The following is a 17,097-nucleotide window of genomic DNA, read 5'->3' on the forward strand; positions in this document are numbered from 1 at the left end:
ATTCAATTTCCATAGCCTGGTGAAAAGAACTGTTGATGGCTCTAAGATTTGCACACTGTGTGGTGAAGTTAATCAAGCTAAGCAGTCTGAAAACACGCAGCTTCTGCAGGTGCTCTTAAACTTGTTCTTTTCCTGAAATTAGTTCTTGGTAGGCAATAACTGGAATAACTGTAGGATCATTTTTGGACAAAGGTTTATGCAGGGAAAGATAGCAAACACCTGAACTTTTCCCAGAATAATTTTACCTCGCCATGAATCAGTACCATATTCACAGAATAAGTTCTCCTTATCCTCAATGCCTCTTCCTTTCTGTTTGTCCAGTGACTCGTTTTCTCCCTAATGCTTGTGCCATATGCCTGTACCTGGTTTCTATTTTCTGGATGTTTCCATCCTGCATTTCATCTACATGAAGGGCTCAAGATTTATCCAAAGTGATCTCTTACTAGTCGTCTTATTAACATTTCTAATTCTTACTTTTTGTTGTGCTTATGTGCAGACATGGAAACCACAGTTTGTTTTCTAGAGCAGAATATTGCTTTGCCACAGTTGATAGATGGTAAGACAATAAATTAGTAAGCTGCATTATCTGGCAGAAATCAGTTTAGCATCATTTTGTTGCCCACTGAACAGTGATATGTGTCTATGCAGCTGCAGTAACAGATGAGTAACTGACAGAGTTTTATACCATGTAGTGATCCTCTACCCATAGGCTGTAGAAATGCTAGACCATTTCTACTCCTTGCAGTACTGTTTTGTTCCCACTGAGTGTCATCAGGTTCATTGCTAGAAAGCAAAAACTATTCAGGCTATCCTGTGCGATCATAGAAGGAGAGGGAGAGGTATAAAAATGGCAATGACCACAATTAATCTATAGTGGCACAAAAGAAAATTGTAATTTGGGCCAGCAACATCTTGTGCCTGATGGCAATGTTTGCACTGCAGGTACCGCCGTGCCTACAACTCATGTAGATAGACCCAAGTTCTCTAAAATGCCAGCAATGATACTGCTACCAATGCAATCATGTAGCAGATTGGCAATAGCTACCTGAATCTTTAGTCAGGTCCTCAAATACATACTGCATTCTCTTTCAGGGGGTCTTCACTGCACCTGAAGCATTGCTTTCCAAAGCAGAGACAGCTAGCGTGAAGGTGGATCTCCACAAGCCACCTTTGCAGCAGTTAGGTGGGAAATGTGTGTTAACTGACACAGCTAAACTAGAAAGACATTTTGGTGGGTTTTCTACCTCCAGCACCAGCAGGAAATAAGAATAGCAGTTTCTCTAAGTTTGCTGATAACCAAGGAGAGATTCCTGAGATTTCTGTGCATTCAGGGCAGTGTCTTAGCAGAGCATAGGACAGAGGAACCCACCAAAGAGCAATCAGATCAAGGAACACAGTCTGTGTAATAAAAGTAGAGTAACAAATAAGAAAACTTAAAATTGTCATTGGTTTTCCAGCTGTCCCAGATATTTCAGGAATAGTTTAAAGGCAGCAGAGGATAAGCACCTCTAAAATAATCCTGTTCATCCTTGGACCAAATACACTGATGCTGAGAGAACTGTGGTAGTGTGAGGGGGTGGTATTAGTGTGTAAGCTGGGTACATTTTTGTGTGTGTGATACACAATTTTTTGTGTTTTGCTGATTTCAAACTGGAAGAACAGATACACCTTTCTTCGTTTCTTGGGGGTAGGCTAGTAAAAAGAGCTGAGCACGCTATGCATATAAGAAATCTAAGGATGGACTGATTAGTATTCTGCTCTGTTGCATGAGTGTAAAGCTCAACATGAAAACAAAGCACAAGCCTGAACTGACTCTCTTGCTCAAGGAATGTTAACATGACCTTAAAAAAAAAAAACCACTGTAGACGGCTGCTGATTAGCTACCCAACTTCCACATGTGCCATAGTACTTTTCAGCAGGATTAGTTGTCCTTTCCTGGACACTGATAGAGGACACTGATAAATTAACGCAAATATTTTCTGAATTTGCTTCAGAAAACAGTCTAGCTGTTCATGAAGTTGCCACATTTTTACTTCTCAAACAGCTGTGAAAGTCTAGGATGTTACATGCCTGTCAGCTATGCCTGATGGCTGCCTTGCTGCATGTCATAACTGATCCTGGATAGACACTTGTTCTTGGTCCATTCTAGGCAAAGCTGAAACCACCATGTAACACCTGACAGTAACAAAGAGAGAAGTAATGAAGACAGTTGGTTTCAAAGTGGGTGCATGTCCACATCTTCAATATCCACAGAGCATAACATCAGTAACCCATTACTCCCTAAATCTTACAGAAGCTGTGGATAACATGAACTAGAGCTGTCATACCTGATTCATTTGTTGTGTCCATTTCATATGCCAATTATGCTAATTTAGTGTTTGAAAAGAAGGTCTGTGTACCTAGCATGGAAGAATGGCTGGTGAAGTTGCTGCTAAATGTGGGATATGTTTATTTAGTGTTTTATTTTGTAATGTCTGGGATCCTACAGACATTGACCTGGAATTCAAAAATGGTGCCTTAGGAAAAAAAAAAGGAGGACTTCTTTAGTCATCACTATGCCTCAAAACTCATACATCTGTACTCACAAAAATTAGGAAATTAGAAATATTCCTATTTTATGGATTATTAGATTAAATTTATTTACCTTTCTTAGAAGATCTGTCAAACTCAAGTCTATGCATCAGAATCAAGTTAGGTGAAAATAGTAATCTTTGCCACATATGAAAATGGACATTCTTATTGTCTGCTGTCATCCTGCTGTGTTTGTGATTTGTAGTCACCTGCCACACTATCTGTCTTATTCCAATACAATTCCCGCTCTGCTCCATAGTTTTCTGCCTCATTCATATTTCCCCATTTTCCAAAAGTCTCTTATCCCCTTCAAGCTGCTTACTCTCATCTTCTAGTGCATTTTCTTCTATTTCCTCTCTCTCTAGCACCGTATATTCATCAACCTTGCCTATTTCTTTCAGTGTCACTCCTCACAGTTATTGTCACATTCCCAGTTTCCCTGATTTTCTTGCTTTCTCCATGCCATCCTCAGCATTTAATCATGGCTTAGTACACCTCTCAGTCTCCCATCTCTCTTTCTGAGAATCTGCCTGTTCATCCCATCTTTGTCACCTTACTCGTGCATGCTTTCAACGAGCACTCATATACTCAGGCCTCACCTTTACCTCTGCATACCTTCCATGACTGTTACCCTCCTTGTTTTCCACAATCTTCCTCCAGCAGGTCACCTTCTCCTGTCTCCTTTCAGTTTTTTCTATGAACTTGTTTGCTAAAGTGCTTTGAAAAAATTAGCTGAGAAAATAAATCATAGGAATTTCACACGGCCATTTTTCTCCTAGCACAACATTACTTTGGTTTATTTTCCTTATGTGCTGGTTGATGCCAATCTAGATTGCAAACTGGAGAAACAGAAATGTTTCTTAAGCTGAGCAGTAGCGTTGCTTAGACTTACATCCGCCTCAGATCCCTCCTCCCTCACACCAGATTAGATTCTCACAAATACTTAAGAATCTATTTAAAATTTCTCTTCTCCTACAACCTTTAAAGCAGCAGCCTTGTGTTGATTCCTAGGTGAAGCCTGGGACTGGGGACTGGAGCAGCTTGTAGCCAATGCTGCTGGCTCTATCCAGGAGCTCCCTAGCATATACCCTTAGGTTACGTCCATGCAATTAGGCAAAGCATGTGCTTCAGGCTCTTGAGTTACATGCTCCATGTATTTTGTATCTTTATTGCAGCAGTAAACTCAGTCATGACTTCATATAGAGCTGAATTCAGGTGGTAGAGGTGTCCCGTACAAAAGTTACGTTCTTGGCTGCAGGAATGTAGCCCTTCTAGAAATGCTCACTAGACTCCTGAGTGCTCAGTTCTTTTCATCTCTGCTTAGGTTTCAATGTTGAGTTAAGCCTCTTTTTAGCACATCTTGTTCCTTAACAGTATACTTTTTGAACAGCGCTGATTTCCAGAGTGGGCTTGAAATTTTACTTACCTTCTTTATCTCCGTACTGCATCTTTAGGTGTATCTTTAGATGCCTAGTTCACAGGACTGAAACAGGTTCCAGCACTCTGTTGATCCAATCAAGGATCAAAGATGTCTTTCCTTACAGTCGTGGCTCACCTTCAGCAGACACATGGGCTGAGGCAATGGCACACAGGAGTGCTGCAGTGTCACCCTCCTGTAATTTCCCTGGTTGAACTTTTAGCCATTGTATTGACTTGTGGTTCAGCTCTGACAAGCCCTGAGCAGCCTCTCTCTCCTCTCATTACATACATGATTCCCGAGAGTGTGTGCTCAATACTCCTTCTGTACCTTTCATCTCTACACGACTATCATTGTAGTTAATTGACCAGTCCCACTCTATCCACATGAGAGTCTGTTCTGGGTCTGAAACTTGTGGGCCTACTTCGACCAACTTCTCGTTTTTTTTTCTGGAAAAATCCGTATCATTAATAATCACTGCTAGCTAGTTTCAAGGTTATTGCCAATAATGGTTGGCAATACATTCCTCTCATATTCCTGTTGCTATAACTGTTATTGTATTAGTATTATGTGTCACAATATTACTTAGGAGATTCAAATGAGCCCAAAGCCCATTGTATTAAACTCCCTATATATACACAGCAAGAGAAACATCCTTGCTTAGTATAACTCACTATCTTTATAAACAGAAAGTTAGGAAAAGTAGTGGTCTGGGCACGGTCACCCTCAGGTCAGGAGAAAGACAAGGCGACAGAGCAAGACCTTCTCCTCTACATTATGCTACTTACTGTGTTTATCTCCTTTGTCAAATCCTCACCAGTCTGATCTCACCCCAGACCTGCTGTAGAAGGGAAGAAAAGGATACAGTAAGACCTCATGCAATACAAATCACCATGCCTCAAACTACTCCTGTGCAGTAAGTCCTGCTGCATGCACTGACTTTTCTCTGTTAGATCCATCAGTAGGGCAAAAGCCTAGCTCTTTAAAGTTCATTCCATATCAGTGGATTTTAGGTGTTCCAATACCTTCAAGAATCTGGCCTTCAGGGAGCATAGGATGTGGGATTACTGATTGTCTCAGATTTCAAGCTATTTGTTTAATCAGATGTATTTATGTGTAATATAACACAGTTCATAAAAATGCCGTTTGGTTTGGCTCACATCTGATAAGCTTCCCTGCTTCCCAGGGAAAAGAAGAAAAGCAAGGGACATTTCCATGCATATTATGAACATAGAGGCTCCAATCAGCATGTGGTAATTTCAAAAAGCATACTCTTTATATTTGAATTTAACCTTTTAATCTTACGTTTCTGATATTTTTTCTGCTCCTGTGCTTAGTCGCTCCACTCACACTGTTTTTTAGAGCTAGTTTTGTTAAATACTGATATATATATTGTAATGCACTACACATTCAGCAAATGAGATCTCGGATATAGAAGAGCAATGCTGGCAAGATACTGCATATTTTCTACGCTATCAAATAAACTACATGTAATCCCCTCTCTGAAACATAATGCAACTGCAGTTGAACCTGAGACTGGACCTGAAACGACAGCTTTAAGACAGTCATTTTTCCTCCTCCATTTGCTTTCATGAAATGGTGTCCTGAAATATTCTGCTTAGGGCTGCAGGACTGAACAAATAGTCTGCTCTGCATGAGAAAGAGGAGCCGTCCTATTTAAGGTGGAGTGCAGAGCAAATGTCTTCCTTCCATCTCCCCTTTTCCCTCTCAATAGCAAATTATTTATCTTCACCAGAGGCAGGAATTGTCTCTTGGAAACTAACCTTTTGAATTTCTGCCTGAAAGGAGCACAGAACAAAAAATGGACATTAAGGAAGCAGTTCATATTCCCCTGTATGCCTTTGGCTAGTAAACAATGTTCACCAGAGCTTTAGGGACAGCAAGTTCAGGCACGTCTCTTTCTGGAAGCGTTGTAATGCTCCCTTCTCTCTCTTGTCATCTCTGCAGGCATGCATGTATAGACAGTGCTTTTATTATGTGTGGAAACAAGGTGCCTCCCTCCAACGATTTGCAGTTTGAAAGACAAAATATACTTCTGGTTTGTGACAAATATACTCAGCAGAGGCAATGGTAGAGTTGTGCTTGCTCACACCGTCTTTGGAACCAGCTCAGACCAACACTCAGTCTTGATCTTGCACCGATACCAGTATCCTGAGGATCAGAGTCCTGCAAGCAGGTCGAGGGAGGTGATCTGTCCCCTCTCTTCAGCACTGGTGAGGCCGCATCTGGAGTGCTGTGTCCTGTTCTGGGCTTCCCAGTGCAAGAAAGACATGGACTTCCTGGAGCAAGTCCAGTGGAGGGCCACAAGGGTGATTAAGGGACTGGAACATCTTTCATAGAAGGAGAGGCTGAGAGAGATGGGACTGTTCAGCCTGGAGAAGAGGTGGTTGAAGGGAAGCTTCTCAATGTGTACCAATATGTGTTGGGAGGGAATGACATATAGGGAGGCAGACTCTTCTCAGTGGTGCCCACTGGCCAGACAAGAGGCAATGGAAAGAAATTAAAAAACATGAAAATCCATCTGAACACAAGAAAAAACTTTTTTAATATGAGGGTGGTCAAACACAGGAATGGGTTTCCCAGAGAGGTTGTGGACTCTCTGTCTGTGGAGATACTCAAAATTTGACTGGGCACAGTCCTGGGCAGCCAGCTCTAAGTGACAGCTCTAAGGGGGCTTGGACCAGATGATCCCAGGAGGTCCCTGCCAATGCAAACAATTCTGTGATTGCCAAAACTCTACCATAGGGTTGCTTTAATCTTGAAAACAATTTTTCCCATACCCTTTATATGTTTCCTCTCAGTACTGTTTCCTGACCAATTCCAGCTGTAGCAAAGGTAATATTGGTAAAACCAGGTTGGGGACACTGTCAGCTCCTGCAGAGGGAGGGTCCTTATTTAGAGTTGTGAGTGTGTGTCTGCAAAGTCACTGCCCATTATTCAATAAATTTCAAGTGCAGCGTCAGTCTAGTTGGACAGATGAGGTTGTATGTGCTCAGAAGCCGTCTAGTGCCATAGCTACCATCCAACGAACAATTTGTGGACCATACTTCAACTACTAGATTCTGGGAAGGATTAGTTAAGGAGAAAGAAAAGCAACGTTCAACAGGAAACAGAGTTCTCATTGTGCCCCTTCATTGTATATTCTCCGTGCTCCCTTTTCTGCTCAGTAGCGCAGGCCAGTTTGGGACACTCTAAATTGTCAAGAGCAGCAAGGGGTTACCCGGAGTGTGCTTTGTTTGGCAATACAGACAGCTTTTTTTGTTAACTGACTTGAACCCATTGTCTGCGCCCCCGCCTCCCATACCCTCTCTCCTGTCCTCACCACCCTCATCCCCAGCCCAGCTCACCCTCCGCAGCAGATCCCCTTACAGTCTTTGGGTTCATGAAGTACAAATTAGCATAATCAGATTAGCTGCATGGGGTTGTTCAGCATGGAGCTGAAAAGGAAGAAAAAGAAAAAGTGGTTCACAAAGAGAAGCACTGAGGAGGGCAGAAGGGGGTGGTATTGCTGTTGTGCTGTGGTGCTGAAAACTTGCACCTGCATAGCAAGCAGATCCTCTTCTCACTAAGGACTCTTGGACGGTATTAAAGCATAGGAATTAATTGGGGGGAGGATAAGGAGGCAGAAAAAGGATGACAGGAGAGCTGGAATGGAGAGGAGAGGAGAGATTCTATTACGTGAATTATCTGGACTGGGAATGTATGGTTTGCTGACAGTGGAAAACATTGCTTGATTCCTATTCATCATGGAGAGGAGATCAGCTTGGTAATCTGGCCTATTAAGATAAGAGTTTTAGAGTCTCTGCAGACTGATAAGAAACATGGTAGGAAAAACGCAAACTGGCTAGGGGCGGGGGGGGTGGGTGGTTGGTTTTTTTTTCCTGGGCATTTTCTGTGGTGGGCTTGCATCGCTAAGCGTAGTAAACAATCATCTGCTTGATTGCCTTAGTGCCTGCCCTAATTTTCTCCTTCTGCCCTTGCTGGGAGAAGAACCCTCCCAGAGCACTCAAGACTCAGATCCATAGCCACAGGTTTTAGAAGCAGCTAGGGGCTTTATATGCTTATGTATTCAGGAGCACGAGATGAAATTACTTGAAGGTGCCTGTTTTTAAAAAATCTTCAGATACCTTCCAAGGCTGCTTCCACACTGCCAGCTCTTCCAGCTGAGTTCCCTGACCAGTCACCCTCGTCTTTCTGAGGTATCTTAAAAGCATGCATGGACAAAGATTACAAGAAAAGCACCCCAAAAAGCAGTCATGACAACCCTAAAATGTTTTAAATTGAGCCCTCAAGATCAAGAGTCTTACTGACAGCCTTAGCCCCAGACTTTTTCAGTACTTCACAGAGTCAGGATAAAAGCAAACATAAATGTCAGGCTAAGTCAAGCTTTGAGGCAGTATTTATGACAAGCCCCTGGCTAACTTAAACCTGCAGTTTTCAAGAAGAAATACTGCCTTTGGTTTGATTTACCTTAACAGCACATGGCAGAGAACTGCTGGAAGTATTTAACTGATGAAGTTGTGATAAAAAGCAAATAAACTTTTTTTACTATTATTTTAACAGCATTTCCATTTCTTTGACTCTAGAAATAAGCAATTAACTTAGAACTATATTGTTAAGGGAAATATAAAACATATTTAGGTAATCAAAAGCATATAATCAATGTTTGTCTGTATTGGTTCAGCAGCCTATACTCTTGGGAAATGTTTGAAATTAATAGGAACCGCTGTATCAGGGCTTTCAGAATTACCTAACTGGTAGTTTGACTTACTTGTTAGATGTCACAGAAACAAGGTGGTGGTGTTCTGTTTTCTGTAGATGATATATAGAGAAGTAATACGGAAGAAGTCTACCCCCCTACAACAAGAGTAGTGTCCATCCAGGTGTGTCAGACATGGAAGAACCATCCTACATGCTTTCTCCCACTTTCACTGACAATTTGTCTTGTTTTCATTCTTGTCATGTTTCTTTTTCCGTAGTCTGAAAGAAGAATAATTTCAATTTTAAAGGCAAGATTTGTGGTTTTCCCTTTGCACGTGACCTTAAGTGAACTTCAACATGGACTGCAAGGAGATAATAAGGGTAAGGTAGACAGAGAGATAGAAAGACAGACAGACAGGCAGAAAGACATATATGTATATATATGTTTTCTAATCTGCTCAGCTATTCAGTTCAAAATCAACAGGTAAAATTATGCTGCTGAAGTTACCTGCCATGAATTTCTTCCATTGCTTCCAAATCTGAGAGCTGGGGAACACCCATTTGCATTCCACATGTCTATGCAGAAATGTGGCCTTTGAGACCGGGTTGTTCTGTGCCAAACACAGTGGCTGGGCATGTTCACCAGACAGCAGCTGGCCACTTTTCTGTGCCTGAAAATTTAGGGAAAACATTTGCAGCATAGCTCAGGAGGAAGAGCCAGAGCGGGTGGCTCCCTTCAGCATTGAGTTATTTCAGTTCCCATTCAAGTGGTGGGAATGTTTCCCACCCAAGCAGGCTGTGCCAGCACCGAGCGCTTTTGGCAAGTCCAACTTGCCAGGCTCACTTGCTCTGTCAGGAACTCTCAACTGGCAACCGACTTTTTGCCATTCAGTTCCATAGCAGTGCCATTCAGTGCCATTCAGCTCTCGTTGCAGAGCCTCTTAGCAGGGCCACATATTTCCTTCAGAAACATCTTTTAACCTACAGGCAGTAAAACACTTCAGGTCACAGTCAGCTGGCCTGAGCTTCTGTGGTTAGCTAGGTCTAATAGCCTCCGCTCAAGGTGCTTTTAGACATTGTTTGCTCTTGAGAGTCTTCAGGTCTTTCCAGTAAGTATAAAACTTTTTAAAGCTTGAATTTAATACTGTGTGGTCTTGAGTTGGGGGAATCTATAGGTTATGTTTTGGTTGGTAGTACATCTTTGTATCGGAGTACAGTAATTCTGCTGTGATTTGAAGGGAGATTTAATATTGGCTGCTCAGCCCTTCTTAGCTCCAGGACTGTGCACTGCTGTCTACCAGGGTTTGCCAAATACATTCACCAACAGAAAATCGATGCTAAACATTGTCTACACCCAGGGTTGGAGGCAGAATGCCTCCCTGGAGACTTGCTGACTGTGGGCTGTCATCCTTTAGCTTTCCATTAAGGTTTTAGGCTACCTAAGAAAGAGTCTGTCTTTCAAGGTCCTTTTGAGTAGGGAATTTCAAAGAAAGTGAGGGATCTTCCCCAGGTCTGAGATATTCAGTGGTGTTCACTGTGCCACTGTTACTCACTCAGCTAGCTGTAATGGAACAGAAAGGTGCATGGGAAACCTCTCCCTGCCCTATGCTTGTGAATACCTCTCTGCATCGCTTGCCAGCATAAAAGTTGGAGACCGTCTGAGGCCCAGTGCAGTCCATGCTGAGATCCACAGGAGTCTCACTGACTTCTTTCTGCCCTTCATCCTGAGCCACTTCTGTCCTGTTTTGTGGCATTGATGCTCAGCAGGGGAGATGTACCCACAGAAAGGTTGGTTGCTCTTTGCCTCTCTTTTTGGCTCTCAGTGCCTGGGGCGTCCCTTTCCCAAAAGATGCTCCCAAAAGAGGCTTATCACAGGGTCCTCAGTTGTGCACTGTTGGGTTTGCAATCCATGGCAGCAAAACAAACTGGGGGGGATGGGATGTGCAGTTGTTTGCACACATGGGAAGGGGGTGGGGGGAGAATACAATGCGATGAGACTAACTCCTTTTCTTACAGAGAAGAGCTGTACCAACTCAGAGTGCAATGAAAATGCTACCTGTGGCTTACAAACAGAACAATAATGAATAAATTCAACCAGATACATGTACCAACCAGATACAGGGCAATCTCTACCTTCTGTAACCCAAATAGTTGTTTGAGCGGCTTCCTCCACCCACCTTCTCCCCTCCGATTCTCTCAGCACCTGCTGTATTAAAAATAGAATTACACCCCTGAAAAGTGACGGATTTAGACTCTGTCACTTTGTTGATGACCTTTAGATTTAAGACTGGCTCCCAAGTGACCCCTGCCCCACAGGTCAGTAGTTAAGTCGCCCATTCTCTCCACCTCCTTTCATCACCCAGCCTTCAAAGAACAAAAGTCAGCTCTGCCTTGCTCACGCTACTTTAGCCATGGTCACTGCATATCATTCCCTAGCAGCAAAGAAATTTGCGGAGCCAGTTAGGTACCAGAAGATAAATGACTAAGTGCTTCATGAATCGTATGCCTCTGAAGCACATCAGTCCTGTAGCTTACGCTTCTTGCTCAGAGCAAGATGCTAGGATGGATCTTGGTGTCCTAAAACAACCCTGTTTTGCCATTTAATTTGGCTGGCTCAGGAACCCTGTGAGTCTCCCTCTGCTATGCTCATTGTACCCTCCTCCTCCCCGATTTAGACTCAGTACAACTAACAAGGCTGCTGAGTTCATGCCTCACCACAAAGTCTTCCTCAGCATGGGCAACACTCCAGAAAAGGCAAGGCACCATGCAGATCTAGGATTTCACTGTGCAATGTCCAGTGCTAGGTGCAGTGTGTTCACATCAGCCAGCATTTGAATCCACTAAATCTCAGGCCAAAACCCTAATCGCAGACCTGCCCTTGATCTAGCCACAGGCTGGCAATCGCTAGCATTCATGCACAAGACTACAGTGTCCTTGCAAGACACAGTTGCAACCTATTTCTTTCCTTACCCAACCCTCTCCTTACCTTACCCTTCAGTTACACTCTGTAGCCACAAAGGAGATACTGAGAAAGTGAACATGATGAACAGCAGTCTGCACAGCAGGCTTGTTCCTGGTGATATGTGGATTATTTTTAAGGACAGTGTACATTGCACCTCTCCTGGCATCAGTTCTCTTAGGTTCTGTGATACCTGAAGAGTGGCACTTGTTTCCTAGCACCCAGCCTCTGAAGAAAGTAATCCTCACTTGACCTGAAATGTGGAGCTGTATTCTTCCATTGATTCTGTTGGAAATTCCAAGTAAAGGAATGTGTCACTGGGATTTCTGCATCACAAAGGCATGGCAGTACACCTCACACCCTCTGTGCAGGTTAGGAGTACCGTGGGTTGGAGGGAACCATGACTCTTTTAACTTTGCATCGTGCCTTTTTGTCATGCCTTTGGAGATACCAAAGATGCTTCTAGAAGATACCACCTTAGCTGGTCTTCCTTGCAATATTGAAAGCTATATCCTCACCAAAAAAATTGTAAAAGGAAAAAAAAGTGCTATTCACACAACTCTGTTTAGCACTGCTAGTTACAACTAGGAGACTCAGTAGGGGCCTTAAGACTAGCGACATTTTTGTCATTTATACTAAAGTTTTGCCACTGCTGCAACATATGTGAGACATCTTCAGCCAGCTCCAAATGACTTGGTACATCTCCATGCCACAAGTCCCATTATCTCACAGCACAGCACCATGTTAACATGGCTATACCATGCCCACTCCCAGAGGAGGCATTGCCACATGATCCTCAGCATACTCACTAATTTGGCATTACCTGCTGTAAGCAGAGGGTCCTCTCTAAGGTGGCATTGCCTTGCTTAGCATAAATACATATTTTGAACCTCACATTTGGTGATTTCATGACTTTTACATATAATCGTTTGAGATGATGCCCTTCTCAGGCACATATTGTGCAGAAATCCCTGTCTTCGTGTATCATAGAGTAGTGTCAAGGCTCTGAGACATCCAGTTAAACGTGAAACTGAAATTAGCCCTGTGTCCCAGTGATTTCCCATCTTTTCCTCATAACTTCTGCATCTGTCACCCTAGTGCTTCCTCTCCCTCTCCCAGACTCATATTCAATTGGGGATTAGGTTGTTCCCACCAGGTGTTAGCCAGAAAGAGCAGCTTTACATCCTAAGCTCTCCTCAACTTTGGATGAGTTTTTATATCTGAACCTGGACTCCAGTCCAAATCTGTCGGGTGTGCCTATCTGAACATCTCCAGATAACGATAAACTCAAATCAGAGTCCAAATTAATTATTTCGGGTGACTTCTGCTTTTTAAAATAGAGTTGGTTAAAATCTTTTGAATTGTGAATATTTGGAAGACAAACAGAACAGTGTTGCACAATGAAATTTTATTTATCTGTCTTTTTCAAGAGCTGGTCAAAATCTTCTCAGCATGTAGACTGAAATGCAATTTAACAAAAAAGTGTAAGAAATCGCACTAAGCAAAGAATTCCTGTCATTCTTCATCATCTGATAATGTTTCTAACATCAAGACTCTGTGTAAGTGCTGAACAGTAGAACGATCCTCTACTGGAAATTACACTGTAATGTTTTTGGTATCCTCCACCAAGTGCTATGCAAATGTAAAATGAAATTCTAGAGAAGTTTAAAAAGACAAAGATGACTTTCTTAAATAATTTATTTGGAATATATTAGATGTTAAATAACATCATATAGCACAAAATCTGATCAGTTACACCATATTTGTTCATGATCATACAGATAAGAAATACACAAAACACGAAGAAGAAACTTGACCAAAAAAAAAAAAATCTTTGGTAGATAGATTTAGTGAGATACATGCCGAACATGAAAGTAGGGAGGTCCTAAATGGAAAGGAGAACAAAGAAAGTGCTGATATGAACCAAAGCAATAACAAGAAGGGAAGCTTTTTAGGATAGAAAATATAACAAGCATGTTATGTTACAAAATCGCCAGGTTTTCTTTCCCCTTCCCTGGACAATAACTCTGCTCACAAGATGTTTTGGCTTGCCTTGGTGATGTGTGTTTCCAAGGATAGCAAGTGGCTGATAGACCAAATAGCACCAACACACCTCACCAATAAGTGCTCTGATTTACTTGGACTAATTTATCCTGCTGTAACTCCCAGCAAGTCAACAGAAAGCTAGGAGGAGGACTTGGCTCATTACCTTTGAGGCTCTGTGCAGAAGAGGCTGTGACTCCATTCAGTAACATTAAAGTGGGCAGAGGCGGGGAGAAAGCAGTACTGATTTCACAAACTGTGCAAAAGCCTCTTCGTGTATTTCCACTCAGCTGCGCTCCAGTGCTGCTCTCCAGTGCAGTCCTCAGCCCTGACAGCTCAGAGGTGCAGGGATAAGCAAACTCAAGATTAGCAGTGTTCAGTAACAAAATGAAATCACCACGTACTCTTTCAGCTTTTTTTTTCTTTTCATCAAAATCTGTCCACTGGCACACCAGCACCAGCTCTGGACGGGGTGAGCTGTGCTCCTGTCAGACCTCAGTCTTTATCAATGCACTGGACAGCCCAATACACACTTAGCAGGAGCCAGCCCTGGCTTCTTTGGTGCACCTGGTGATGGTGAGGCTTTAAAAGGCAGCTCAGCTTTGGGTGCCAAATCCCCTCATGCAGAAAGGCTGTACGTGTTATGTGCACAAACCCTATCTCTGCTTCCTGAAGGCAGCTCATTGTCTCATGAATAAACAGAAACGGCCCAGGGACATGCCTTGGCACATAGGAGCTCCATTTCTTCACCAGTGGTGAATAGTTGTCTCTTCTAAGCATTGACATGTATCTTGGTCCACATGGAAATCAAAAGGACTTGTGTCAGTGGGAGCAGGATCTGACCAGGAAGCAGTTCTCCTTAAACCTGGTGTCATTTTTTCTGTTGCTCTAGGCAGCTTTGTAACTTGCATGAGCAGTCCGGACCTTTGCTGGCACAGGTTATAACTTAATCAGGAAATTAAATTGATCTGTGGGCAACAACCCACAGTGGTCACCTTCATGAAACCCCTTTTCATCCTGCTTATCATCTAAACACCTACAGCACGGTGGTTGGCGTTCCCTACAGGGAACTGACCCACTGAATCAAGTGGAAGACATTTACACCAATTTCTTTGTCCTTGCTCCATTAGCCCATTTGGGATAGTGTCCAGATGGAGGAACCTCAACTACAGCAGGCAGAAGTGGGGAGTTTAAAGGCCATCAGCTGGGTACGGAGGCAGCGTGCCCCTCGTCTCGTCCATGGTCTTGGTACCCCACCTGGGGCAGAGATCAATCCAACTTCACACAGCCCAGCATCACAGCACCAGAGTCTTACAGGTGACAGCAAGGATGTGTGCAGCTCAGTTCTGCCTCTCGCGGCAGCAAAAGTAGGGCTGGTTCAGGAGCTCGATGCCCGAGACCTGTGGCACACAGCCCTGTGCCGAAGGGGCACCACAGTGCACCAGTGGTGCATGGCCAGCACCTTCTGCCAGGCCCAGACATGCTCCAGCTGCTTCTGCACCCCGGCACGGGAAGGGGGACTGCTCACTGGCGTTTCCATGAAGGTTTTCACAGTGCATCACTGAGGCCTTCTCCTGGGACCTCTTTCCCAAAGCAGGACCTCCCCATTGCTACAGCTGTTGAGGAACAAAGACGTTTAGCCACCAACCTGTTTGATGGGCTTTTGAGGCAGCTGGAGTGTAGCTGACCAGCTTCCTTCACATGCACACTGTCACTGCTACGGAGGAGGTTTGCTCTGCCTATTGAACCCACTGAAACTCATCTATGACTATGTCTTCTTTTATTTTAAATTGGCACTTTTGCTTTAACCTAATATTTAATAGTGTTTTTCTCTGACACTAGGGATCCCTCTAGTTTGATGGAGAAAGATGTAGCCAGGTTCAAGGGCTAGGACTTGTATTTCAAAAAAAGAATCACGCTGGAAATAAGATTAACAGGCTCAAGAGTGAGTGCAGTTAGCCCCTGGAACCACTGGTGGACAACTGTGGCAAATACCACATCTCTCAAAATCTTTCACTACTGAGGCCAGATGTCTGTCCTGGACAAACTTTATGGTGCAGTCATCATTCTTGAGTTCAGTAGTGTTTCCTTGAAATAGCATGGGAGAATAATCTCTTTCCCTGCCAGAAACACTGAATGAGTTTCTATGGCCTGATTTACGGAGGAGATCAGGGCAGAAAGCCCTTCTGGCCTGGACTCTGCTGTGACAGCAGTGAGTCCTTCCAAGTTCCCAGGGGCTGCAAGTTCTCTGTCTGGTCTTCCAGGTTGTTGGCTGACCAAGGATTTCCTTTCCTATTATATAAAAATGTATACCAAATAAAACAGTAATAAATATAAATAAATAATAACAATACATAGAGGAGCAACCCACAGATTCTGCAAAAAGAGGGGGACTATGAGACTAACACCAAGACTGCATGTCTCTGCTACGGAGATGATGTCTCTGACCAACACTCTACTATGTTGGTGCTCTTGCCAGGAGAGGAGACATCACAGTTTTCAATCAGTGTCAGCTCCTCCATGCTTTGCAAGCTTGGGCCTTGCTGGAAGAACCCCAGGATGCTGCCCCGTGCTGCCACTGCCGTCTGCTGCAGGCCCGGCTCTCCCAGGACCTTGACAAGGAAGTTGATGTATCTCATAGCTAACCGGAGTGTCTCATTCTTGCTCAGTTTTTTGTCTGGCGGATGGGTGGGAATGAGTTTCCTCAACTTGGCAAAGGCACTGTTGACATTTTGCTGCCTCCATCGCTCCCTGGTGTTGGTGAAGATCTTCCTTGTCATTCTCAAGGTGCTGCAAAGCAAAGGAGAAGGTGAGTGAATGCTAGATAACCCTGGTTTTCACGCAGGCTGCTGATCTGGGGGCACTTTAACCTCTGGGCCAGCTGTGAGCACACAGTGGTGGTGCTAGGCATTTCCAATTTTTACCTTCTGTGTCTGACGCCCTTGTCCTGCATGTCCTGCACAGATTCACCCTAATCCCTAAAGTCATGTCCCCATTTGCAGCCATGATCATAAGCATTGCAGCTGCAACCAGATGCCAGAGTCCAGTAAGAACTTCACAAAGGAGTAAATGGAATTTAATTTCCTCGTACAACCGTTTGGTGCTGCTATGAGCCCAGCTTCTCCAGGCTCCTGAGAGTTCCCCTGCAGCAGAATTCCCAATAGCTGATGCATTAGTCATCCCACCAGGCTGTGTGAGGGACACCCAGGAACTTTTTATGAGGCAAGGCAGGCAGGCCCAGGGCAGAACACATCCATGCTTTCCCAGCCCCAGTTCACACCTTCCTGGGGGCTGCTCCTAGCTGGCCCAAGCTTGGTGACTCGTGGCTGGAGCTAAGCCAGGTGGACCTTCATCATGGGCCTGCAGTGAACAGACAGCTGACACT

General features: G+C 43.8%; 1 protein-coding gene across 1 annotated transcript; it reads right to left on the reverse strand.

The window, feature by feature from the left end:
- Positions 1-16,138: 16,138 nt before the first annotated feature.
- On the reverse strand, positions 16,139-16,496 carry TAL2 (TAL bHLH transcription factor 2). The gene has a single exon (XM_072860285.1). It carries the CDS (start codon positions 16,490-16,492, stop codon positions 16,139-16,141), a length of 354 nt encoding a protein of 117 aa, XP_072716386.1. The 5' UTR covers positions 16,493-16,496.
- Positions 16,497-17,097: the final 601 nt, after the last annotated feature.

The sequence above is a fragment of the Ciconia boyciana genome, chromosome 4, assembly GCF_034638445.1.
Source record: "Ciconia boyciana chromosome 4, ASM3463844v1, whole genome shotgun sequence".
In the NCBI taxonomy this organism is placed as follows: Eukaryota; Metazoa; Chordata; class Aves; order Ciconiiformes; family Ciconiidae; genus Ciconia; species Ciconia boyciana.

What these genes read in the sequence shown, in the direction of transcription:
- TAL2 (XM_072860285.1), bottom strand. Translation starts at nt 16,492, where the DNA reads ATGACAAGGAAGATCTTCACCAACACCAGGGAGCGATGGAGGCAGCAA.